This window comes from Triticum aestivum, chromosome 3D (genome assembly GCF_018294505.1).
Source record: "Triticum aestivum cultivar Chinese Spring chromosome 3D, IWGSC CS RefSeq v2.1, whole genome shotgun sequence".
Lineage (NCBI taxonomy): Eukaryota > Viridiplantae > Streptophyta > Magnoliopsida > Poales > Poaceae > Triticum > Triticum aestivum.
Genome location: NC_057802.1, coordinates 434,070,888 through 434,096,363, shown reverse-complemented (window position 1 = coordinate 434,096,363; position 25,476 = coordinate 434,070,888). Strand labels below are relative to the sequence as shown.

General features: G+C 44.2%; 3 protein-coding genes across 4 annotated transcripts; 1 reads left to right on the top strand and 2 right to left on the bottom strand.

Annotated features, from left to right (window-relative positions):
• Positions 1-12,237: 12,237 nt before the first annotated feature.
• On the top strand, positions 12,238-16,470 carry LOC123079415 (pentatricopeptide repeat-containing protein At1g69290). 2 transcript variants are annotated; one of them, XR_006437957.1, is made up of 2 exons: positions 12,238-14,666; positions 16,141-16,470. XR_006437957.1 is itself a non-coding variant. In XM_044502185.1 (1 exon), exon 1 carries the CDS (start codon positions 12,361-12,363, stop codon positions 14,374-14,376), a length of 2,016 nt encoding a protein of 671 aa, XP_044358120.1. In that variant the 5' UTR covers positions 12,238-12,360; the 3' UTR covers positions 14,377-14,837. The 2 variants fall into 2 exon arrangements, 1 of the variants encoding a protein (XP_044358120.1); XM_044502185.1 differs by lacking the exon at positions 16,141-16,470 and having other exon boundaries at positions 12,238-14,837.
• A 10-nt stretch (positions 16,471-16,480) lies between these two features.
• LOC123079414 (homeobox-leucine zipper protein TF1) lies at positions 16,481-21,389 on the bottom strand. The gene is made up of 12 exons (XM_044502184.1): positions 21,243-21,389; positions 20,009-20,148; positions 19,807-19,924; positions 19,441-19,626; positions 18,859-19,200; positions 18,678-18,779; positions 18,311-18,505; positions 18,048-18,213; positions 17,695-17,954; positions 17,504-17,605; positions 16,987-17,402; positions 16,481-16,894 (listed from the first exon to the last, which is right to left on the bottom strand). The coding sequence occupies exons 1-11, from the start codon at positions 21,276-21,278 to the stop codon at positions 16,998-17,000; spliced, it is 2,052 nt and encodes a 683-aa protein (XP_044358119.1). The 5' UTR covers positions 21,279-21,389; the 3' UTR covers positions 16,481-16,894; positions 16,987-16,997.
• A 2,301-nt stretch (positions 21,390-23,690) lies between these two features.
• Positions 23,691-25,223, bottom strand: LOC123074863 (early nodulin-like protein 1). The gene is made up of 2 exons (XM_044497595.1): positions 24,972-25,223; positions 23,691-24,317 (listed from the first exon to the last, which is right to left on the bottom strand). Exons 1-2 carry the CDS (start codon positions 25,153-25,155, stop codon positions 23,887-23,889), a joined length of 615 nt encoding a protein of 204 aa, XP_044353530.1. The 5' UTR covers positions 25,156-25,223; the 3' UTR covers positions 23,691-23,886.
• Between the last annotated feature and the right edge of the window lie 253 nt (positions 25,224-25,476).

The following is a 25,476-nucleotide window of genomic DNA, read 5'->3' as shown; positions in this document are numbered from 1 at the left end:
GTTGAGCATCATCATGAACATCATCATTAGCATTTTCATTAGGTTCATGTTCATTACCAGATTGTGTTTCAGCATCAGAAATAGAAATATCATTTGGATTCTCAGGTGTTTCAGCAATAGGTTCACTAGAAGCATGCAAAGTCCTATCATTTTTCTTTTTCTTCTTTTTAGAAGAACTAGGTGCATCAATATTATATCTCTGAGAATCTTGTTCAATTCTCTTAGGGTGGCCTTCAGGATACAAAGGTTCCTGAGTCATCTTACCAGTTCTAGTAGCCACTCTAACAGCATAATCATTTTTCTTACTATTCAATTCATTGAGCAAATCATTTTGAGCCTTAATTGCTTGTTCTACTTGAGTGGTAACCATAGAAGCATGTTTAGTAATGAGTTTAAGTTCACCTTTAACTCTAGACATATAATCACCCAAGTGTTCAATCATATAAGCATTTTGTTTTAATTGTCTACCAAAATAAGCATTGAAATCTTCTTGCTTAACCATAAAGTTATCAAACTCATCCAAGCATTGGCTAGCAATTTTAGTAGGAGGGATTTCAGCTTTATCATATCTATAGAGAGAATTTACCTTTACTACCTGTGTCGGGTTATCAAGACCATGAGTTTCTTCAATAGGTGGAGGATTAAGATCATATGTTTCTTCGAAAGGCGGTAAATTAAGACCATGTATTTCTTCAATAGGAGGTAAATTCTTAACATCTTCAGCTTTAATACCTTTTTCTTTCATAGATTTCTTTGCCTCTTGCATATCTTCAGGACTGAGAAATAGAACACCTCTCTTCTTCGGAGTTGGTTTAGGAATAGGCTCAGGAGCTGGCTCAGGAAGTGTCCAATTATTTTCATTTGTCAACATATTATTCAATAGAATTTCAGCTTCATCCGGTGTTCTTTCCCTGAAAACAGAACCAGCACAACTATCCAGGTAATCTCTGGAAGCATCGGTTAGTCCATTATAAAAGATATAAAGTATTTCATTTTTCTTAAGAGGATGATCAGGCAAAGCATTAAGTAATTGGAGAAGCCTCCCCCAAGCTTGTGGGAGACTCTCTTCTTTAATTTGCACAAAATTATATATTTCCTTTAAAGCAGCTTGCTTCTTATGAGCAGGGAAATATTTAGCAGAGAAGTAATAAATCATATCCTGGTGACTGCGCACACAACCAGGATCAAGAGAATTAAACCATATCTTAGCATCACCCTTTAATGAGAACGAAAATATTTTAAGGATATAAAAGTAGCGAGTTCTCTCATCATTAGTGAACAGGGTGGCTATATCATTTAATTTAGTAAGATGTGCCACAACAGTTTCAGATTCATAGCCATGAAAAGGATCAGATTCAACCAGAGTAATTATATCAGGATCAACAGAGAATTCATAATCCTTATCAGTAACACAGATAGGTGAAGCAGCAAAAGCAGGGTCAGGTTTCATTCTAGCATTAAGAGATTGTTGCTTCCATTTAGCTAATAACTTCTTAACATCATATCTATCCTTGCAAGCAAAAATTTCTTTAGCAATTGCTTCATCCATAACATAGCCCTCAGGCACAACAGGCAATTCATATTTATTAGGGGTAGAGTCCTCATAATCACTTTCATCAATATTATCAATAATTTCATTCTCTCTAGCCTGGCAAGTTGTTCATCAAGAAATTCACCAAGTGGCACAGTAGTATCAAGCATAGAAGTAGTTTCATCATAAGTATCATGTATAGCAGAAGTGGCATCATCAATAACATGCGACATATCAGAAAGAATAGAAAAGCAGGTTTAGGTGTCGCAAGCTTACTCAAAACAGAAGGTGAATCAAGTGCAGAGCTAGATGGCAGTTCCTTACCTCCCCTCGTAGTTGAGGGATAAATTGTTGTCTTAGCGTCTTTCAAGTTGTTCATAGTGACGAGCAAATATAAATCCCAAGTGACTCAAAGAATAGAGCTATGCTCCCCGGCAACGGCGCCAGAAAATAGTCTTGATAACCCACAAGTATAGGGGATCGCAACAGTTTTCGAGGGTAAAGTATTCAACCCAAATTTATTGATTCGACACAAGGGGAGCCAAAGAATATTCTCAAGTATTAGCAGCTGAGTTGTCAATTCAACCACACCTGGATAACTTAGTATCTGCAGCAAATTACTTAGTAGCAAAGTAGTATGATAGTAGTGGTAACGGTAACAAAAGTAACAGTAGCAGAAGTAATATTTTTGGTGTTTTGTAGTGATTGTAACAGTAGCAACGGAAAAGTAAATAAGCGGAGAACAATATGTGAAAAGCTCGTAGGCATTGGATCGGTGATGGAGAATTATGCCGGATGCGGTTCATCATGTAACAATCATAACACAGGGTGACACAGAACTAGCTCCAATTCATCAATGTAATGTAGGCATGTATTCCGAATATAGTCATACGTGCTTATGGAAAAGAACTTGCATGACATCTTTTGTCCTACCCTCCCGTGGCAGCGGAGTCCTAATGGAAACTAAGGGATATTAAGGCCTCTTTTTAATAGAGTACCGAAACAAAGCATTAGCACATAGTGAATACATGAACTCCTCAAACTATGGTCATCACCGGGAGTGGTCCCGATTATTGTCACTTCGGGGTTGCCGAATCATAACACATAGTAGGTGACTATAGACTTGCAAGATAGGATCAAGAACTCACATATATTCATGAAAACATAATAGGTTCAGATCTGAAATCATGGCAATCGGGCCCTAGTGACAAGCATTAAGCATAGCAAAGTCATAGCAACATCAATCTCAGAACATAGTGGATACTTGGGATCCAACCCTAACAAAACTAACTCGATTACATGATAGATCTCATCCAACCCATCACCGTCCAGCAAGCCTACGATGGAATTACTCACGCACGGCGGTGAGCATCATGAAATTGGTGATGGAGGATGGTTGATGATGACGACGGCGACAGATTCCCCTCTCCGGAGCCCCGAACGGACTCCAGATCAGCCCTCCCGAGAGGTTTTAGGGTTTGGTGGCGGCTCCGTATCGTAAAACGCGATGAATCCTTCTCTCTGATTTTTTTTCTCCCTGAAAGTGAATATATGGAGTTGGAGTTGAGGTCGGTGGAGCGTCAGGGGGCCCACGAGGCAGGGGGCGCGCCCTAGGGGGGTAGGCGCGCCCTCCACCCTCATGGACAGGGTGTGGGCCCCCTGACGTGGATTTTTCTTCCGGTATTTTTCTTATTTTCCAAATAGATGATCCGTGGAGTTTCAGGTCATTCCAAGAACTTTTGTTTCTGCACATAAATAACACCATGGAAAGTCTGCTGAAAACAGCGTCAGTCCGGGTTAGTTCCATTCAAATCATGCAAGTTAGAGTCCAAAAAAGGGCAAAAGTGTTTGGAAAAGTAGATACGACGGAGACATATCAAGGCGCGCCCAAGGGGGGGCAATCCTACTCCAAGTAGGTTTGGGCCCCCCTTTCCTATTCCAACTAGGAGAAGGGGGAAGGAGGAGGTAGAGAGAAGGAAGGAGAAGGGGGCCGTCGTCCCCTTCCCTTTCCCAATTCGGACTGGGGCAAGGGGGGCAAGGGCCACCTCTTGGCCTCCCTCTCTCCTTTCCACTAATGCCCATAAGGCCCAATAGCTTCGGGGGGGGGGGGGTCCAGTAACCCCCTGTACTCCGATAAATATCCGATAACCCCGGAACCATTCCGGTGTCCGAATATAGTCGTCCAATATATCGATCTTCATGTCTCGACCATTTCGAGACTCCTTGTCATGTCCGTGATCACATCCGGGACTCCAAACAACTTTCGGTACATCAAAACTCATAAACTCATAAACTCATAACATAACCGTCATCGAAACTTTAAGCGTGCGGACCCTACGGGTTCGAGAACTACGTAGACATGAACGAGACACGTCTCTGGTCAGTAACCAATAGCGGAACCTGGATGCTCATATTGGCTCCCACATATTCTACGAAGATCTTTATCGGTCAGACCGCATAACAACATACATTGTTCCCTTTGTCATCGGTATGTTACTTGCCCGAGATTCGATCGTCGGTATCTCAATACCTAGTTCAATCTCGTTACCGGCAAGTCTCTTTACTCGTTCTGTAATACATCATCCCGCAACTAACTCATTAGTTGCAATGCTTGCAAGGCTTATAGTGATGTGCATTACCGAGTGGGCCCAGAGATACCTCTCCGACAATCGGAGTGACAAATCCTAATCTCGAAATACGCCAACCCAACAAGTACCTTCGGAGACACCTGTAGAGCACCTTTATAATCACCCAGTTACATTGTGACGTTTGGTAGCACACAAAGTGTTCCTCCGGTAAACAGGAGTTGCATAATCTCATAGTCATAGGAACATGTATAAGTCATGAAGAAAGCAATAGCAGAATACTAAACGATCGTGTGCTAAGCTAACAGAATGGGTCAAGTCAATCACATCATTCTCCTAATGATGTGATCCCGTTAATCAAATGACAACTCATGTCAATGGCTAGGAAACATAACCATCTTTGATCAACGAGCTAGTCAAGTAGAGGCATACTAGTGACACTCTGTTTGTCTATGTATTCACACAAGTATTATGTTTTCGGTTAATACAATTCTAGCATGAATAATAAACATTTATCATGAAATAAGGAAATAAATAATAACTTTATTATTGCCTCTAGGGCATATTTCCTTCAGTCTCCCACTTGCACTAGAGCCAATAATCTAGTTCACATCACCATGTGATTTAACACCAATAGTTCACATCACCATGTGATTAACACCCATAGTTCACATCGTCATGTGACCAACACCCAAAGGGTTTACTAGAGTCAATAATCTAGTTCACATCGCTATGTGATTAACACCCAAAGAGTACTAAGGTGTGATCATGTTTTGCTTGTGAGAGAAGTTTAGTCAACGGGCCTGTCACATTCAGATCCGTATGTATTTTGCAAATTTTTCTATGTCAACAATGCTCTGTACGGAGCTACTCTAGCTAATTGCTCCCACTTTCAATATGTATCCAGATTGAGACTTAGAGTCATCTGGATCAGTGTCAAAACTTGCATCGACGTAACCCTTTACGACGAACCTTTTTGTCACCTCCATAATCGAGAAACATATCCTTATTCCACTAAGGATAATTTTGACCGCTGTCCAGTGATCTACTCCTAGATCACTATTGTACTCCCTTCTCAAAATAAGTGTAGGGCATACAATAGATCTGGTACACAGCATGGCATACTTTATAGAACCTATGGCTGAGGCATAGGGAATGACTTCCATTCTCTTTCTATCTTCTGCCGTGGTCGGGCTTTGAGTCTTACTCAATTTCACACCTTGTAACACAAGCAAGAACTCTTTCTTTGACTGTTCCATTTTGAACTACTTCAAAATCTTGTCAAGGTATGTACTCATTGGAAAAACTTATCAAGCGTCTTGATCTATCTCTATAGATCTTGATGCTCAATATGTAAGCAGCTTCACCGAGGTCTTTCTTTGAAAAACTCCTTTCAAACACTCCTTTATGCTTTGCAGAATAATTTTACATTATTTCCGATCAACAATATGTCATTCACATATACTTATCAGAAATGCTATAGTGCTCCCACTCACTTTCTTGTAAATACAGGCTTCACCGCAAGTCTGTATAAAACTATATGCTTTGATCAACTTATCAAAGCGTATATTCCAACTCCGAGATGCTTGCACTAGTCCATAGATGGATCGCTGGAGTTTGCATATTTTGTTAGCACCTTTAGGATTGACAAAACCTTCGGGTTGCATCATATACAACTCTTCTTTAATAAATCCATTAAGGAATGCAGTTTTGTTTATCCATTTGCCAGATTTCATAAAATGCGGCAATTGCTAACATGATTCGGACAGACTTAAGCATAGACACGAGTGAGAAACTCTCATCGTAGTCAACACCTTGAACTTGTCGAAAACCTTTTGCGACAATTCTAGCTTTGTAGATAGTAACACTACTATCAGCGTCCGTCTTCCTCTTGAAGATCCATTTAATCTCAGTGGCTCGCCGATCATTGGGCAAGTCAATCAAAGTCCATACTTTGTTCTCATACATGGATCTCATCTCAGATTTCATGGCCTCAAGCTATTTTGCGGAATCTGGGCTCATCATCGCTTCCTCATAGTTCGTAGGTTCGTCATGGTCAAGTAACATGACCTCCAGAACAGGATTACCGTACCACTCTGGTGCGGATCTCACTCTGGTTTACCTACGAGGTTCGGTAGTAACTTGATCTGAAGTTACATGATCATCATCATTAGCTTCCTCACTAATTGGTGTAGTAGTCACAGGAATAGATTTCTGTGATGAACTACTTTCCAATAAGGGAGCAGGTACATTTACCTCATCAAGTTCTACTTTCCTCCCACTCACTTCTTTCGAGAGAAACTCCTTCTCTAGAAAGGATCCATTCTTGGAAACGAATATCTTGCTTTCGGATATGTGATAGAAGGTGTACCCAACTGTCTCCTTTGGGTATCCTATGAAGACACATTTCTCCGATTTGGGTTTGAGCTTATCAGGATGAAACTTTTTCTTATAAGCATCGCAACCCCAAACTTTAAGAAACGACAACTTTGGTTTCTTGCCAAACCACAGTTCATACGGTGTCGTCTCAACGGATTTAGATGGTGCCCTTTTTTACGTGAATGCAGCTGTCTCTAATGCATAACCCCAAAACTATAGTGGTAAATCAGTAAGAAACATCATAGATTGCACTATATCCAATAAAGTATGGTTATGACGTTCGGACACACCATTATGCAGTGGTGTTCCAGGTGGCACGAATTTGTGAAACTATTCCATATTGTTTTAATTGAAGACCAAACTCGTAACTCAAATATTTGTCTCCGCGATCAGATCGTAGAAACTTTATTTTCTTGTCATGATGATTTTCCACTTCACTCTGAAATTCTTTGAACTGTTCAAATGTTTCAGACTTATGTTTCATCAAGTAGATATACCCATATCTGCTCAAATCATCTGTGAAAATCAGAAAATAACGATACCCGCCGTGAGCCTCAACACTCATCGGATCGCATACATCAGTATGTATTATTTCCAATAAGTCAGTTGCTCGCTCCATTGTTCCGGAGAACGGAGTCTTAGTCATCTTGCCCATAAGGCATGGTTTGCAAGCATCAGGTGATTCATAATCAAGTGATTCCAAAATCCCATCAGCATGGAGTTTCTTCATGCGGTTTACACCAATATGACCTAAACGGCAGTGCCACAAATAAGTTGCACTATCATTATTAACTTTGCATCTTTTGGCTTCAATATTATGAATATGTGTATCACTACGATCGAGATCCAACGAACTATTTTCATTGGGTGTATGACCATCGAATGTTTTATTCATGCAAACAGAACAACAATTATTCTCTGACTTTAATGAATAACCGTATTGCAATAAATATGATCAAATCATATTCATGCTCAACGCAAACACCAAATAACACTTATTTAGGTTCAACACTAATCCCGAAAGTATAGGGAGTGTGCGATGATGATCATATCAATCTTGGAACCACTTCCAACTCACATCGTCACTTCACCCTTAACTAGTCTCTGTTTATTTTGCAACTCCCGTTTCGAGTTACTACTCTTAGCAACTGAACCAGTATCAAATACCGAGGGGTTGCTATAAACACTAGTAAAGTACACATCAATAACATGTATATCAAATATACCTTTGTTTACTTTGCCATCCTTTCTTATCCGCCAATTACTTGGGGTAGTTCCGCTTCCAGTGACCAGTCCCTTTGCAGTAGAAGCACTTAGTCTCAGGCTTAGGTCCAAACTTGGGCTTCTTCACTTGAGCAGCAACTTGCTTGTCGTTCTTCTTGAAGTTCCCCTTCTTCCCTCTGCCCTTTTCTTGAAACAAGTGGTCTTGTCAACCATCAACACTTGATGCTTTTCTTGATTTCTACCTTCGTCGATTTTAGCATCACGAAGAGCTTGGGAATCGTTTCCGTTATCCCTTGCATATTATAGTTCATCACGAAGTTCTACTAACTTGGTGATGGTGACTAGAGAATTCTGTCAATCACTATCTTATCTGGAAGATTAACTCCCACTTGATTCAAGCGATTGTAGTACCCAGACAATCTGAGCACATGCTCATTGCTTGAGCTATTCTCCTCCATCTTTTAGCTATAGAACTTGTTGGAGACTTCATATCTCTCAACTCGGGTATTTGCTTGAAATATTAACTTCAACTCCTAGAACATCTCATATGGTCCATGACGTTCAAAACGTCTTTGAAGTCCCGATTCTAAGCCATTAAGCATGGTGCACTAAACTATCAAGTAGTCATCATATTGAGCTAGCCAAACGTTCATAACGTTTGCATCTGCTCCTGCAATAGGTATGTCACCTAGCGGTGCATCAAGGACATAATTCTTCTGTGCAGCAATGAGGATAAACCTCAGATCACGGATCCAATCCGCATCATTGCTACTAACATCTTTCAACTTAGTTTTCTCTAGGAACATATCAAAAATAAAACAGGGAGCTAAACGCGAGCTATTGATCTACAACATAGATATGCTAATACTACCAGGACTAAGTTCATGATAAATTAAAGTTCAGTTAATCAAATTACTTAAGAACTCCCACTTAGATAGACATCCCTCTAATCTTCTAAGTGATCACGTGATCCATATCAACTAAACCATGTTCGATCATCATGTGAGATGGAGTAGTTTCACTGGTGAACATCACTATGTTGATCATATCTACTATATGATTCACGCTCGACCTTTCGGTCTCAGTGTTCCGAGGCCATATCTGCAAATGCTAGGCTCGTCAAGTTTAACCTGAGTATTCTGCATGTGCAAAAACTGGCTTGCACCCGTTGTAGATGGACCTAGAGCTTATCACACCCGATCATCACGTGGTGTCTGGGCACGACGAACTTTGGCAACGGTGCATACTCAGGGAGAACACTTTTATCTTGAAATTTAATAAGGGATCATCTTATAAAGCTACTGTCGAACTAAGCAAAATAAGATGTATAAAAGATAAACATCACATGCAATCAAAATATGTGACATGATATGGCCATCATCATCTTGTGCCTTCGATCTCCATCTCCAAAGCATCGTCATGATTTCCATCGTCATCGGCATGACACTATGATCCCCATAATCTTGATCTATATCAATGTGTCGTCACATGGTCGTCTCGCCAACTATTGCTCTAGCAACTATTGCTATCGCATAGCGATAAAGTAAAGCAATTATTTGGTGCTTGCATCTTATGCAATAAAGAGACAACCATAAGAATTCTGCCAGTTGCCGATAACTTCAACAAAACATGATCATGTTATACAACAACTTATATGTCATCACATCTTGACCATATCACATCACAAGATGCCCTGCAAAAACAAGTTAGACGTCCTCTACTTTGTTGTTGCAAGTTTTACGTGGCTGCTACGGGCTGAGCAAGAACCGTTCTTACCTACGCATCAAAACCACAATGATAGTTTGTCAAGTTGGTGTTGTTTTAACCTTCGCAAGGACCGGGCATAGCCACACTTGGTTCAACTAAAGTTGGAGAAACTGACACCCGTCAGCCACCTGTGTGCAAAGCACGTCGGTAGAACCAGTCTCACGTAAGCGTACGCGTAATGTCGGTCCGGGCCGCTTCATCCAACAATACCGCTGAACCAAAGTGTGACATTCTGGTAAACAGTATGACTTACATCGCCCACAACTCACTTGTGTTCTACTCGTGCATATAACATCTACGCATAAAACCTGGCTCGGATGCCACTGTTGGGGAACGTAGTAATTTCAAAAAATTTCCTACGCACACGCAAGATCACGGTGATGCATAGCAACGAGAGGGGAGAGTGTTGTCCACGTACCCTCGTAGACCGAAAGCGGAAGCGTTAGCACAACGCGGTTGATGTAGTCGTACGTCTTCACGATCCGACCGATCAAGTACCGAACGCACGGCACCTCCGAGTTCAGCACACGTTCAGCCCGATGACGTCCCTCGAACTCTGATCCAGCCGAGTGTTGAGGGAGAGTTTCGTCAGCACGACGGCGTGGTGACGATGATGATGTGCTACCGACGCAGGGCTTCGCCTAAGCACCGCTACAGTACTATCGAGGTGGACTATGATGGAGGGGGGCACCGCACATGGCTAAAAGATCAAATCAATTGTCGTGTCTCCAAGGGGTGCCCCCCTCCCCGTATATAAAGGAGTGGAGGAGGGGGAGGGCCGGCCCTCTCTATGGCGCGCCCTAGGAGGAGTCCTACTCCCACCGGGAGTAGGATTCCCCCCTTCCAAGTAGTAGGAGTAAGAGTCAAGGAAAGGGGAGAGAGAAGAGAAGGAAGGAGGGGGCGCAGCCCCTCCCCCTAGTCCAATTCGGACTAGGCCTTGGGGGGGGGGGCAGCCTCTCCTCTCTCTTTCCCCTAAAGCCCAATAAGGCCCATATACTCCCCGGCGAATTCCCGTAACTCTCCGGTACTCCGAAAAATACCTGAATCACTCGAAACCTTTCCGATGTCCGAATATAGTCGTCCAATATATCGATCTTTACGTATCGACCATTTCGAGACTCCTCGTCATGTCCCCGATCTCATCCGGGACTCCGAACTACCTTCGGTACATCAAAACACATAAACTCATAATATAACCGTCATCGAACTTTAAGCGTGCGGACCCTACGGGTTCGAGAATAATGTAGACATGACCGAGACACGTCTCCGGTCAATAACCAATAGCGGAACCGGGATGCTCATATTGGCTCCTACATATTCTACGAAGATCTTTATCGGTCAAACCGCATAACAACATACATTGTTCCCTTTGTCATCGGTATGTTACTTGCCCGAGATTCGATCGTCGGTATCTCAATACCTAGTTCAATCTCGTTACCGGCAAGTCTCTTTACTCGTTCCGTAATACATCATCCCGCAACTAACTCATTAGTTGCAATGCTTGCAAGGCTTAAGTGCCAATAGCGGAACCGGGATGCTCATATTGGCTCCTACATATTCTACGAAGATCTTTATCGGTCAAACCGCATAACAACATACATTGTTCCCTTTGTCATCGGTATGTTACTTGCCCGAGATTCGATCGTCGGTATCTCAATACCTAGTTCAATCTCGTTACCGGCAAGTCTCTTTACTCGTTCCGTAATACATCATCCCGCAACTAACTCATTAGTTGCAATGCTTGCAAGGCTTAAGTGATGTGCATTACCGAGTGGGCCCAGAGATACCTCTCCGACAATCGGAGTGACAAATCCTAATCTCGAAATACGCCAACCCAACAAGTACCTTTGGAGAAACCTGTAGAGCACCTTTATAATCACCCAGTTACGTTGCGATGTTTGGTAGCACACAAAGTGTTCCTCCGGTAAACGGGAGTTGCATAATCTCATAGTCATAGGAACATGTATAAGTCATGAAGAAAGCAATAGCAATACACTAAACGATCGAGTGCTAAGCTAACGGAATGGGTCAAGTCAATCACATCATTCTCCTAATGATGTGATCCCGTTAATCAAATGACAACTCATGTCTATGGCTAGGAAACATAACCATGTTTGATCAACGAGCTAGTCAAGTAGGGGCATATTAGTGACACTCTGTTTGTCTATGTATTCACACAAGTATTATGTTTCCGGTTAATACAATTCTAGCATGAATAATAAACATTTATCATGAAATAAGGAAATAAATAATAACTTTATTATTGCCTCTAGGGCATATTTCCTTTAGTTTCAACAAATCAGGAGTCAGTCTCCCTCTTAAAAAAGGACACCTGGTCAATTATTTCTACAAATGACTATAATTCGTGTGGGCTTGGATGACTAGGGGCAAAGTGTAGCGTACTACCCTTCTAAGATAATTCCGTTTTCCGCCCGGTGTTATTGTATTTTACTGGTTTTGTTTACGTGCTTACGTGTTTCGAGCGAAAAATCGATGATTCAATGGTTGGACCTGCGGTTTACTCGGTCATGCGGGGAGAAGGAGAGTCGGACGGATGATTTTCTCAGAGCATGCAAGGAGAAACGATGGGGGACGAGTGGTTTTTTCCTCTCGCTAAATCGGGTCCATCCAATTACAATTGAACAGCGCGCGATGCGTTTGGGCTCCATGCTAAAAACCTGCCGTTCGTCCATTAGATTTTTCCGAAAATAAATTGTCCAACTGAGTGTTCAACACTTTCTTCTTGTAAAACTGACTCCAAAAAGAGTTTTAATGTAAAAATCCCACGGCAATCCCACGCGAGCTGCAAGGCTGCAACTTCGCTGGCTTCCTTGGCAAACGCTCGAACACCTCAACGGCAAAACCTCTCCGCCGATGCGCGCCCTTCTCTCCGTCCGCCTCCGGCGCCTGCTCTCTCCGCCCCTAAGCGCGAGGCCCTCCTCTTCCTCCTCCTCCGGAACCCACGAGATCCCCACCGTCTACTCCTTCCTCCAGCCCAACATCTTCGCGCCGCGCCCCAGGCCCCAACCGCCGCCGCCGCCGCCGTCACCCCCCGCTCCGGGCCCCGCGCCCAAAACCCTGCCCGTCGCGGACGCCGGCGCGCTCGAAGAAAGCCTGCTCGCCGCCGCCGCCGAGGGCCGCTCGGACGACGCGTGGCTCGTGTTCAAGTCCCTGGCGGCGGCCTCCCTCTCGCCGTCGCCTCCCGCCGCGGCGGCCCTCGTATCCCACCTCGTCGCGGACAACCACCGCCTCGGCCTCAAGCGCGCCTTTGCCGCCGCCGTCTTCCTGCTGGAGAAGAGCCCCCATGCCTCCCCCCTCCCGGAGGCCGCGCTGGAGGCCCTCTTCTCCTCCCTCGCCGCCTCGGGCTCCGCGGCCCCGGCGCTGGCCCTCGCGCGTGCTCTCCTCGGCTGCGGGCGCCGCCTGCCGGCTTTCTCTGCCTGGGGCCTTCCGCTGATAGAGCTCACCCGCGCTGACACGGGCTCCTTTGCGGCCTTCTTGAAGGTGTTTGAAGAGGCCTGCAAGCTCATGGCGGAGGAGAAGTCTCCGTCTGTGGCAGTGGTCATGCGGCCTGATCTCGCTGCCTGCAATGCTGTTCTTGATGGATGCTGCCGCAGGCTCGGCTCAGTCACGGATGCTGAGAAGGTCTTGGAGATTATGCCAGCTGTCGGGGTGTCGCCAGACGTGGAGAGCTTTGGACATCTTGCCTTCTTGTATGCGTGGAGATCTGTTCCAAGCCGGGTCGATGAGCTCGATAAGTTGCTGGAAGCTCTGGGCTTCAGCAAGAAAGGATTTTTCAAGAATTTAGTGAGTGGGTATTTGAAGTCTTGCAGCTTTGAGTCTGTTTCGTCGATCATACTTCGTGCGGTGGAGGAGAGAAGAGTTGGGGATGGCAATCCATTTGATGATGGGTGCTATACCGAGGTCGCACAATGCTTTGTTGACAATGCAAGGATCAGGGAATTGGCTCAGTTGATCTTCCAAGCACAAGAGATTGAGTCGGCACATCAATTGCTGGTAGTTGATGATTCTGTTGGGTTTGGGATTGTCAATGCTTGTGTCGGACTTGGTCTATTGAACAAGGCTCATAACATACTTGATGAAATGACTGCTCAAGGAGCTTCTGTGGGACTAGCTATATACACCCCAATCTTGAAAGCATATTGCAAGGAGCAGAAGACTGCAGAGGCTGCACAGCTTGTGGCGGAGATTAGCGCAGCAGGGCTACAGCTTGATGCTGGCAGTTATGATGCTCTTATTGATGCTTCCATGACAGCCCATGATTTCCAGTCTGCATTTGCACTTTTCAAAGATATGAGGGAGGCGAGGCTACCAGATCTTAGGACAAGCTATCTTACTATAATGACAGGCTTGACGGAGAACAACCGGCCTGAGCTCATGGCATCATTCTTGGACGCAGTGGTTGATGACCCGAGAATAGAGATTGCTACACATGATTGGAACTCTATAATACATGCCTTTTGCAAGGTTGGGAGGTTAGAGGATGCTCGAAGAACATACCGAAGGATGCTATTCCTGTTATATGAACCAAACAATCAGACATACCTCTCACTTATCAATGGGTATCTCTCAGCAGAGAAGTACTTTAATGTGCTCATACTATGGACAGAAGTGAGGAGGAAGGGGGCTGATTTTAACCACGAGTTGATTGATGCCTTTCTGCATGCTTTGGTCAAGGGTGGATTTTTTGATATGGCAATGCAGGTGATTGAGAAGGCACAAGAGTTGAAAATATTTGTAGATAAGTGGAGGCACAAACAAGCCTTCATGGAAACCCACAAGAAGCTAAAAGTGGCGAAGCTGAGAAAGCGCAACTTTAGGAAAATGGAAGCTCTGATCGCGTTCAAGAACTGGGCGGGTCTTAACTCATAACATTTTAACCTATCATGCGATTCCTCGCTAAATTTGTGGCAGTTCAAAGTGGCGAAGCTGAGAAAGCGCAACTTTAGGAAAATGGAAGCTCTGATCATGTTAAAGAACTGAGCTGGTCTTAATTCATAAGATTGCAACCTATCATGTGATTCCTCACTGAATTTGATCACACATGCTTGTGTGAGATGACATTCCAAATAATTTTGAAGCTGTAGCAAGCAGCAAACCTTCAGAGATGAACAAGTGTAGGCGATATGCCAATATGTGATCACTGATAAGTTTGCAACAAGGTTAGGGAAGCTGGTGCATTTTTGTCCTATTATTCTGTTTCTAGGTACAGATATTTTACTTTACTGGCTAACTTGACTTTGTACTACTTCTTTAACTAGCCTGTTAACCTCCAAATCCCATGTAAAATTCTTAAGTTACTGAATAACAAGTTTCTCCTGAAATGCTTCTCATCGAATGCATTACTGCTGCGGATATAAAACTATGATATTTTCTGAAAAGTTTATGTTCGTTCGGTCCGCTGAAAAGTTTTCACTCCTGCTTACTGTTACATGGAAGCGAGCTTTGTTATTTCAAGTCTGTTATTGAGCCTCCTGCCTAAAATAGTTATATAAAGTATGGACTGTGGTGCAATTGAGAACTGGGGTCTCCCTTAGTGCGGAAAACGGGAAAGGTGAAGGCAGGAATAACTACCTGAAATCAGAATTAGTTAAACAACCTGATACTAAAATGGTGATTATTCAAACTTGAAGTTGCCAGAGTTGACAAAACACCACAATATTAAAATTTGAGTTTATTCTAAAACTGAAATGTGAAGCATATACGGGTCAGCAGTAGAACTTGTGAGATTAGGATTTCTCTATAGTACATCTAGCAGGGGAGCTGTATGCCAACTTTGTGTAGTTAAAGGTTCTCAAAACCCTAAAACAGTATCATGCAATGCCAAATCAACAGGAAAAGTGGGGTTTAAAACCAACACCCATCAAATAAAAGGCAAATTAGGTTATAAAATGGCATCCATTTGAACTGGTTAACTCGAAAGAAGGGGCACTCTCCACTATGCCACGTTGAAGCTGTGCTAAGCAAACATTTTGTAGGATTACCTACTGCACTGTTCTGTACTATTCTGATATTGAATAATGAATATCCCCTTAATTGTATGCTTGAGGTCATCACAATTTCTATTGCTTCGCTAATGTTGGATCTTTTAAGGATAATGTTGACTCGGAGCAGTTTCACACGAAATACACCTATAGTACCAGGCACAATTGTAGAAAGAAGGAATACAGTGCACATAACATAAACGGGTGTTCAAGTTATTAATAAGTCTTCACCTTAGAAGATAACCCTTCCTGACAAGTGAGTGCAATGAGCTTATACATTTCTGTTATTAACACCTAATGTTTAACTTTTGCTTTGTCAAGTAGGACCCAAATCCAAAAATTTACAGAAGAGCTAAAGAGTAAATGTAAGTAAGCACTTTACAGCCATTTGCTAAATCAGTTGCAAAACAACGCTTCATGCCTACAAAAGGACATGATCAACTGCTCCGTGAATGTCAATGAGTTTCCATTATATTCTTCATTGATTAACCTATCTTTCTCTCCCTCAAGCTACCATGCCAAATCTTACATCCATGATCTTTATATACGGATTTGTGAATCTTGTGACAAGGCCAGAACCTATATATACATAAATATGGATGTATATATATATTTCCTGAAAAATCACTTGCTATCCTTTGGGGAGCTGCAGATGTACGAGACTTTGAAGAATACAGAAATGCTGGCAGCTTTATTGGTGGAGTACATGCAAATATTATGTGATACACTTGGTGCCCGCCTTAAAATAGACGGTGACTTGCTTCAGCCCTCCAATTTATTGAACTGGTGGTATATCTTATCTGATGCATGCAATGGTAGTAACAATGTGCTATCGTGCAGGGTTTTCTTTTATGTTGCTATATGAAAACCTAAGCCTTAGTCTGTAGTAACCGAAAGAGAACCATTATGCTGGATCTGTATCATGTTCTTTTGAAAATCCAACACATTCACTGAACTGATGTTTTAACATGTCAATAAGAATTTCATGAACATATTATTAAAACAAGTTTTTATAACAACATCAACAACAACAACAAGAACAACAACAACAACAGGTCTAGTTGTTGAACCATTATTACAACACAAGTTTTTACTATAAGCTGAAAGTTGCAGAGAGTAAAGAAAACCTGACCATACATAGGCCAGGTTCTTTTCTCAATAAAGACAAGTCTAGTTCTTAAACCATTATTACAGGTTCTTTTATTGTAAATAGAAAGTCGCAAGTAGTAAAGTAAATATAACAATATACTCCCTCGGTTCCATAGTAAGTGTCGTGGTTTTAGTTCAAATTTCAACTAAAACCATGACACTTATTATGAAACGGAGGGGGTATATTGCAGTAACGCCAGGAGATCGAAATGCAGTTTGACAGACTTGCACCAGCATCGCTTCTCCCCTTTCTGCCCCTGTGCAAATAACAGGCCGTCATCACCAAATTACCGGGAACTAGATAGGTGAGGACTGAGGACTAGTGGAGTTTAACAGGAACCAGAATTACCTGGGTACATTCTAGATGAGATTGTTGGGGGGCTGCCTCCTATAGAAGATGGGGTGGCTGTTGGTCAGAGTCTTCTTGATGGTAGCAATGTTTTCTGCCATCAGACCGACGGCCGTGGACGCGGACCTAGGATACAGGCCGGTGCCACGAGCGAGCTTGAGCATAATCTGGAACCCCACGGTCACAAGAGTTGCTCCACCCTCGCCGAGGCCAAGGGCAGTGTCCTCGACGGGGAGGAGGTGGAAGCCGGTGGGGTAGAGGGACACCTTGTTGCTCTGCGCTGTGTCGCTAGGGATCATGATCTCGTTCATCAGTTGGATGTTGACTGGGCAGTAGACCATGAACGCGCCCGACACGTCGTAGCCGCTGTTCTGGAGGATCATGATGTTGTCCCTGTTCTCCCCGGTGGGCGGATCCTTCATAAGTATGCATACTCGAGTTAGTCGAGTGAGATGCAAGATTACTGGAGGAGAAAGTGGTGGTTCTTGGAGGAGCTGAAGTTGGATGTGTTTGGTACCTTGAGATGCAGTATGGAGACAACATCATCAATTCCTGCTGCTACGCCTTTGCAAACAGCGACTTCCTCCCTCACCGAATTACCGTTCACCAGCACATCCCACTGTGTGAGTAAAACATAGCATGAGTACATACATGGCTAGCCGCCGAGAGAGGAGAACTGCACATGCCAAACATAACATGGGTGCATACCTTTGGGCGTAACAGGTTGTTCCTGAGCAGATCAAACGTCACCTTGAGCGGCACCGGCAGATGGAACGACGCGCACACCGACACGACGGCGTTGTTGCTGTCGTCGTTGTTCTTCCTGTACGTGATCCTGATGTCGTCTTCCGTGCCGGCGCCACGCAGAATGGTCCATCCGCTCCCAGGGACCGCGGCGATGCCGCTGGCGTAGTCCGCGAGCAGGCCGTCCGCTATCTTCATGAGGGTCTTCCTCCCATTTGTGTTGCCTGAAGCAAACGAATAGATAACTTGTTTGTTTCTCAGGATATGTTCAGTTACAGAGTTTCAGGACTGAATATTTGCAGGTTCTAGCTAATCACCGTTCGAGGCGCTTTTGCTGACAATGAAGAGGTCTCTCAGGCGTGCGCTCTGTCGCACGATGCTCGACACCCAGCGCCTAGCTCCGAACATCAGTCCGCTCAAGGTTGGGCGGTAGAGCTCGTGAAGACCAGTATCATTCACTTGGACATGCTCTATGACAGTGACCTGCCAAGAAGGTTTCGGAGCGAAACAAACACTGGGTAAGGTGCCGATATCATACTGGTAGAAATTCATTTTACTACTCAAGTCTTCTTTACCATACCTGGCTGGCGTCGGAATTCAGGCTCCGAACCAGTACTCCTGATGGCATTTTGTGGCATTTGACGGTGCCGTCACCGTTGTCCAAAGACACGTCAACGATGATCACTGTCCCATTTTGCATATCCCTGCAGCACCTCACGAATGTGCATTTCCTAGATGGCACCAGTGGTGATGCGAACACCGTCTCGACGGTCACCTATTGTTTTCAAGCAAACAGGAAAGAAGGCAAACAAACTGTGAGTAACGAGGCAAACTGATTTCTCCTCAGGATATGCTTGTTTTCGTAAGTCATATAATTTTGTAATTTTTTTGGATACTCATGCCAAACATCTCTTGGCTAAAACATATAGAAAGAAAAGCATACATACCAAATGCATAGCCCCATTGTAGCCTGCACTAGTAGGCCACTTGTAAACCTTGGTGGTATTTGCACTGGTCACAAGTCCAGGACAGAAAGATGTGTAGCACTCCTGCAGTCATTGAACAATGGGATCAAATTGTGTGTGTGACTTGAAATATCATCGATGACAAGATTTATAGGCAACTTACAGAATCCATGATATAGTCCACAATCCGTTTGGCGTCCATCATGACCATGTCATCAGCACGAGTAGCCTCGGTCATGAATCCTAGTATTACATTTGCACTGCTTCTTGCGCCAAATGTTTGAGCATAAGCCATATTGTTCAGCACGTCGAAGGAACCACCAGGGACAGGCATCCACAGAGGTCCACCGGCTTCGGACAGAACCACAAACTCGTGCATTGCACTTTGAGCGAGTTCAGCAATCGCATCCATGTCATTCTCTCTTCCAGTGATATTCTCTGTGGATGGGTCAAGTTGAAAAGGACGGCTTGAACTTGGATGCGCTTCAGCACGCAGCTGCGAAAGCTGCCAAACGAAGAATACGACATCAGTGTAAATCGGAAAATTAACTCGAGATGCAGTCTTTGTAAGACTTGGCAACTTGGTGCTACAATAGTTCCACCAAAGTTACTTCAAATATAGGTACGTCTAGCATTGCTTTTTAAGATACTAAAACTGGAAGAGACTCTGCCAAATGTTTCAAAGTTTAGAGAGAGTTGAGCTGATTGAAAATGCTAGAAGGGCTTGTTTATAGGTTTTATTTACCTGTTGCTTCAGTTGCTCATTTTCCTGCCTTAGCGTCTGCACCTCCCCAGAGGGATTCAGTCCTGGTAAAGCAACGCAGGAGGGGCAAAATGAAGTGTTAGCTGCCGATGCAAGCCTCTTGTTTTCCTCCCTCAGCATCTCATTCTGCGCTTTCATCCTGTAGGTCTCTTCTTTTCCAGTCACATGCTGCAATTTGTGTCATGGAACAAGCAGTTAGAACGATTACCACCATAAGCCTTTTGCATGTCAGATCCTACTGTGCTCCATGCAGTAAGTCTGTAGCTAATGATGTGAAGATATGACAATGTACAGTATTGACCAACTGTGTCACTGAGATTCCACAAGTCGAAGTGTTTTAGAACAGACCTTCATATGTGTCCTCTTGTTCTGAAACCAAAACTTGACTTGCTGCATCGTAAGACCTGTCGACTCGCTCATCCCCATCCTTTGATTCTCGTCAGGGTGCGCACATATGCCGAAAAACCTGTGCATTCAAGCGAGGAAAATGAAAAAAAATGAGGGCGAGGTGTTAAATTCATTAAACCAAATTCTTTGGTGGGAACCGTACCCTTCAAGCACTTGGGTTTGCTGGGGGGTGAGCCTCTGCAGGCGCCTCTTGGGCTGTGACCCCTCGGCGCCATCTTGTCCATCGGAGTTGCTTTGTGATATGTCCACGGCATCGTCGCGTGCTGGACGGCCCTGTTGTGGCTGTGGCATGCCACATTCAAAATGGCAAAAAAATTACGCTCTGCTGTAAATATCAAATAGCTTGAAAAGTAAATTTGGAAGATGCCAATTAGTATTTCCTGGGGATTTTGTCCTATGTGGGGCCCATCATGCTTTGAATTGCCTTGGAATTTTCAGGTGGCACAGCACCATGAAATATGCTCTACAGTACCGCTAATCTTAACAGAGCAAGTGGGTCCAAGCTCCGGACATACGTGTATACAAACACGTCTTTATGTTTGAAAACATCTGCAACGCATGCATAGTGCATCTAGACTCTAGTATCTACCCACACCCTTTTCATCCTTGCATAAAGGCAAAAACAAAAGAATGAAGTGGACTTTGGCTCGTAGGGAGCACGGTGAACGATGCAAGGAAAACACAAGCAAAGCACGATACTGGACAGGCAAATTAATTTCCCAATTTTTTTGAGGATGAATATTATTGATTTGTTGTTTCTTCAGTACTGCAATATATGGGCAAATAATTGCAAAGGGTGCCGACAAGATACACCCTTATGTTTGGATGTAATTTTTATGTACCGCCTTTTCCATTCCATGCATGTAGATCACCAGATCTGTAAAGTGTCTCCCATGGAAAAGCTTTTGATTAAGAACTTGTTAGAACAACGAGTGTGCTATGATAACCTTGATGACTGGATCAAGGAATTTACATAATTAGTGAACTGGTTACATGAACGATTCTCAGAAAAAAAAAATCATGAACACGAAGAACCTGGATTAGAATACAAATGCATGTCAAAACAGATGATGGTTATTTGCTGTAATGAGCGGGTTGCACCTCTAGCCAGAAAAACTTCATTCATATTATGTAGATATATGAAAAACATGTCCGAGTTGATGTAAAGTACAATAACAGACAATCCGAGGTAGCACTTCTGCGAAACTAGACGGAGGATTTGCAAGATATATTTCAACATCCCCTAAGAAATTCAAGCCCTCATATTTCGTTAGATAATTTTTCTAAGAACAAGACATGTTACAACTCTTTGGGGTAGCAAGAAAGCATGCAAGAAAACTTTCAACTAGTATTAGAGATGAGGGAAACAATTATACCGCCTTTCTTCTACGCCCACCATGATTGCCAGTCATCTTGGGCTCGAAAGATCGGACGCCCTCACCAAGTTGATCTAGCGACCAAATCAGAATCTATCCACGCCCTATAAATTTCTCTAGTGTCTACTTCACTCGAATGTAGAGCACCGATGTGTTGTTTCCCCTTGTCTGTGCCACCTATATATAGCCATCCATATGGGCCTTACCCCTGGCCTGTGCACTTTTTTTTTGCTCCAGTAGCTATTAACGCCTGTAAAAAAGAGTAGCTAATACAATGCTCCTAAATAAAGCAAATATATGGAAATCTTTTGGTTTAATTTTTGTACAATAAATTAGTGTGCTTATAATTGCACAGCCTTGCATGAGATATAATATGAGGAAAACAATTAATTGTTTCCAAATATACCCCTACCTCATTAAAATACAGGGTGGGGGAGTGGGCAGGGTAAGCAAAAAGGACAAAAATAGCCTTGATGGTTACTACCTCTGGGTTTATTAGTCCCCATCATATTTTGGGTCAAAATTTGACCACGTATTAGACTAGCAAAATGTTGTCATAAAAAATATAATGTCGGATTCATATTTAAATGTAGTTCGCAATGATATATTTTTTCTACGTATAACTTATATCTTATTAGTTAAAATCATGGTCAAAATATGACCCAAACAAGAGGACTAGTAACCAGGACATATGTAGTAGATTTTAGGAGTTCTAAGGATATATTGCACATTAAAGGCACACAAGGCGGGGTACATTCTATTATTTCATGAACATCCATTTGACCTTCAACACATAGATTTGTGAATGGTGAGATGCAATGGTTAACAAAAGCAAACTTTGTAGTCAATAAAAGTAAACTAATGTAGACACACTTATTGAATATAACAATTAGGGAATAATTAGCCAGTCCCACTTCACCCATAGGATAACATCCTTATTTGCAATAGAAGATGGTTTACATAAATCACTTTCCACTATCCTAAACCTCTGGCCCGTGTTTACACTCACGCCTGAGTGGGAAAATCGTGTGCACATGACATGCGAGGTTATAGAAGGAGATTATATGTTCAATCAAAATACCCAAATTGATCAAGCAAAGGAAAAAGGTGATATGCGCGTTATATTGATAATGACACCACATATTTATGTACTTAATTATAACCCTTTGATAATAGAAATTTTGATTGTGGCCTGCTATGGTACACAAATAAACTTGCATTGATAAATCTAGATTTATTGATGATACCATAGTCCTACTTTGTTATAATTTTAATTCAAATTAGCATGGCTATGATATGATAGAGTTGCGCCCGGCCACCATAGCACAACGATATTAGAAAGTTATTGGGGTTGTCCCAGTGTGGGCGCGCCGTCGACGTGCGAGGTCGGTGGGGAGGGGGGATTTGGATGGGGCTAATGTGGGCTACAGAGGGGCCGGGAAGGGGGTGGGGAAGGCCGAGGGGCGAGGTCACTGTGGGGCTTGGACCGGGGGATTCAAACGGGGCTAATGTGGGCCGTAGGGGATGGGCGGGAAGGGTGAGCGGAGGCCGAGGGGTGATTCGGAGGTGGGTCAGTGTGGGGCTTGGGATGGGGCATTCAGACGGGGCTAATGTGGGCCGTGGGGGGTGGGGGCGGGAAGGGGGAGCGGAGGCCGAGGGGTGACTTAGAGGGAGGTCAGTGTGGGGCTTGGGATGGGACATTCAGACGGTGGCAATGTGGGCCGCAGGGGCTGGGGGCGGGAAAGGGGAGCAGAGGCCGAGGGGTGATTCGGAGGGTGGTCTGTGTGGGGCTTGGGATGAGGGATTCGGACGGGGCTAATGTGGGCCACAGGAGAGGGGCAGGAAGGGGGAGTGGAGGCCGAGGGGTGAGTCGGAGGGAGGCCAGTGCGGGGCCTGCGATGGGGGATTCAGAAGAAGCTAATGTGGGGTGCAGAGGAGGGGCCCGGGTGGCCGGGGGAGGGAGGGAGAGTAGGAAGGGCCCGGGGGCTAACAAAGATGCATATGAAAATTTTCTTGCATTTGGGCTAGTCGCTAAGAGTACTATGCAAAGTGCCGTACTAATTGGGTTATAATTTAAGGAAGTCGTAATATTCACATCAATCATGCAATGTCAAATATAGCATGTCACAAATATTTCTGCGAGGTATGCTACAATGACTTTTATTTAGTGCGTGGCTTTGATCGGAAAAGTGCCATCTATTTGGGCTACGCTGTAAAACCAAGCGTGTTGTTTTTTGAAAATTCTATATTGGATCATACTATATATTTACTTATACAAATTTATTGTGAAAAAAATACTTGTACAAACACAGCCGTCATGTGTCATATATATTGACATGCTTAAATGTGGACCGATAAGTCGCGGTGTTTTCTAGGGTTAGTTGCACAATATGATGATTTTGCGGTATTGTATACACTTGTTATATCACAATGATCATTATTATTTTCAATACACATAATCATCTTTGTATTTCATCATTTTGTCAATGGTAAAAAAAAAGTACCAGCATTTACATATTATAGATCAATTGCAATGGTTCAGCCACACAGTTTACATGAAATGTTGATACAACATAGTATTAAGAACAAGCTTAATCAAACCAATGGTACATAATCTGGACAGTAAAAACAAAGGCGTGATTATTCAAACAAGCGAGTAGAGCATGGTCCCGATGATGAGCGCGGCCGTGCCGGCAATGCCTGCCGCCTTGCCGGCCGCGGCGTTCTGCTGGTCGGGGTTCCCCGTGGGCGAGATGTTGATGCCGAAGGGAGGGGGCGGGGATGGCGGCGAGAACTGGCCGCCGTTGTCGGCAGCCGGCGAGGGGGACAGCGCCCCCGCGTGCGTGGAGGTGCCGTTGGTGGCGGCGCGGGGGCCCATGACGACGACGACCAGCTTCTCGCCGCGGTTGCAGTTGTCTTTGTTGCCGCTGATGAAGTAGAAGGGGCCGGAGACGGTGAAGGTGAAGACGGTGTTGCCGTCGGAGAAGGTGTCCACCGGCGAGCCGGTGTCGCAGGCATCGTACGCCTTCTTGTCGACGATGAGCACCGAGTCGCTGCCGGGCTGGTACGTGAACGCTGCATGCATGCACAGACGCGGTTAAAATTCGGTTAGCTTTACTACTGCACAGTGCAAATGGAGAGTGATTAATTAATGCCATGTTGTTACGGCTTCATTAGTTAGTGCTAATCAAGTGGCAGCGGTGGTAATATTGACACAGCCGGGTGTCTAGTTTGGTCATTTGCCGCATGCTCGATGCGGACAAACGAGGCTGCGGCCGGGGAGGCGCCTTCGCCGGTCCACCTTGCCAGTGCGTTCGAGATAGGGAGACCGTCGTCACTTCTATCTTGAAGCCGTAGAGATAGCCGTTACAGGTTGAACAAAAGAAAATATATACAAAATCTTTAAGTAACGCGTGCGGCGCCGAAAGCAAACGCGTTTGTGCAGATACATGCTGATTAATGCTTAATGCAGATATATCTTGCCAGTGAGTTGCATCCGACGCCGAAATATATATGCTGATTAATGCACAGCCTTTGTGCAGATACTGAGATATATCACCAAATATACGCGTGTGGACGGATACCCATGCATTAGTGCAGTGTGCCGTCGATCGGTGCTATGAGTAATGCGCGGTATCCGGGCGAGAGGCGGAGCCCCCGTCCACGGATATGCACGCATTAGTCGATGAGATTAGATTAGGAGTGGTAATAATAGTGGGTGTGACTTGCCTATTGCGTCGCCGACGCGGAAGCGGGTGTGCTCGGCCCACGTGTTGTAAGAGGCGGCGTTGCCGTTGCCCGGCACGCGCCACTCGCCCGTGCCCCCGGCCTTGAAAACGAACGCGGACGCGGCGGGCATGCACACGGACATGGCCAGCGCCAGGCACGCCAAAACCTGCTGCACCCGTGCCATCGCGCCGCGGGAAACTCGAGTTTTTCGTTGGTGTGGGTTTGCTGGTGATTGACGAACGATCAAGGCTGTTGTTTCTGCTCGATCGATCGAGACGGTTATATATAATGCGTGCGTGCGGAGTGATTGTGATCGAGCGAATGTTCTTTTCGTGTGCCTTAGAATGACGCAGGCTGTTCTTTTCGTGAAAGTTAGGGGACGTGACCGCCGGGGAGAGGCATATTTCCGCTGGACGTCCATGATGTGAACGAGCTTGAGCTCGCTTTTCGGTTCCCACCTTCTTTTTCTGTTGCCATGAGAGCTTTTGGAAGCTATGCTTGATGC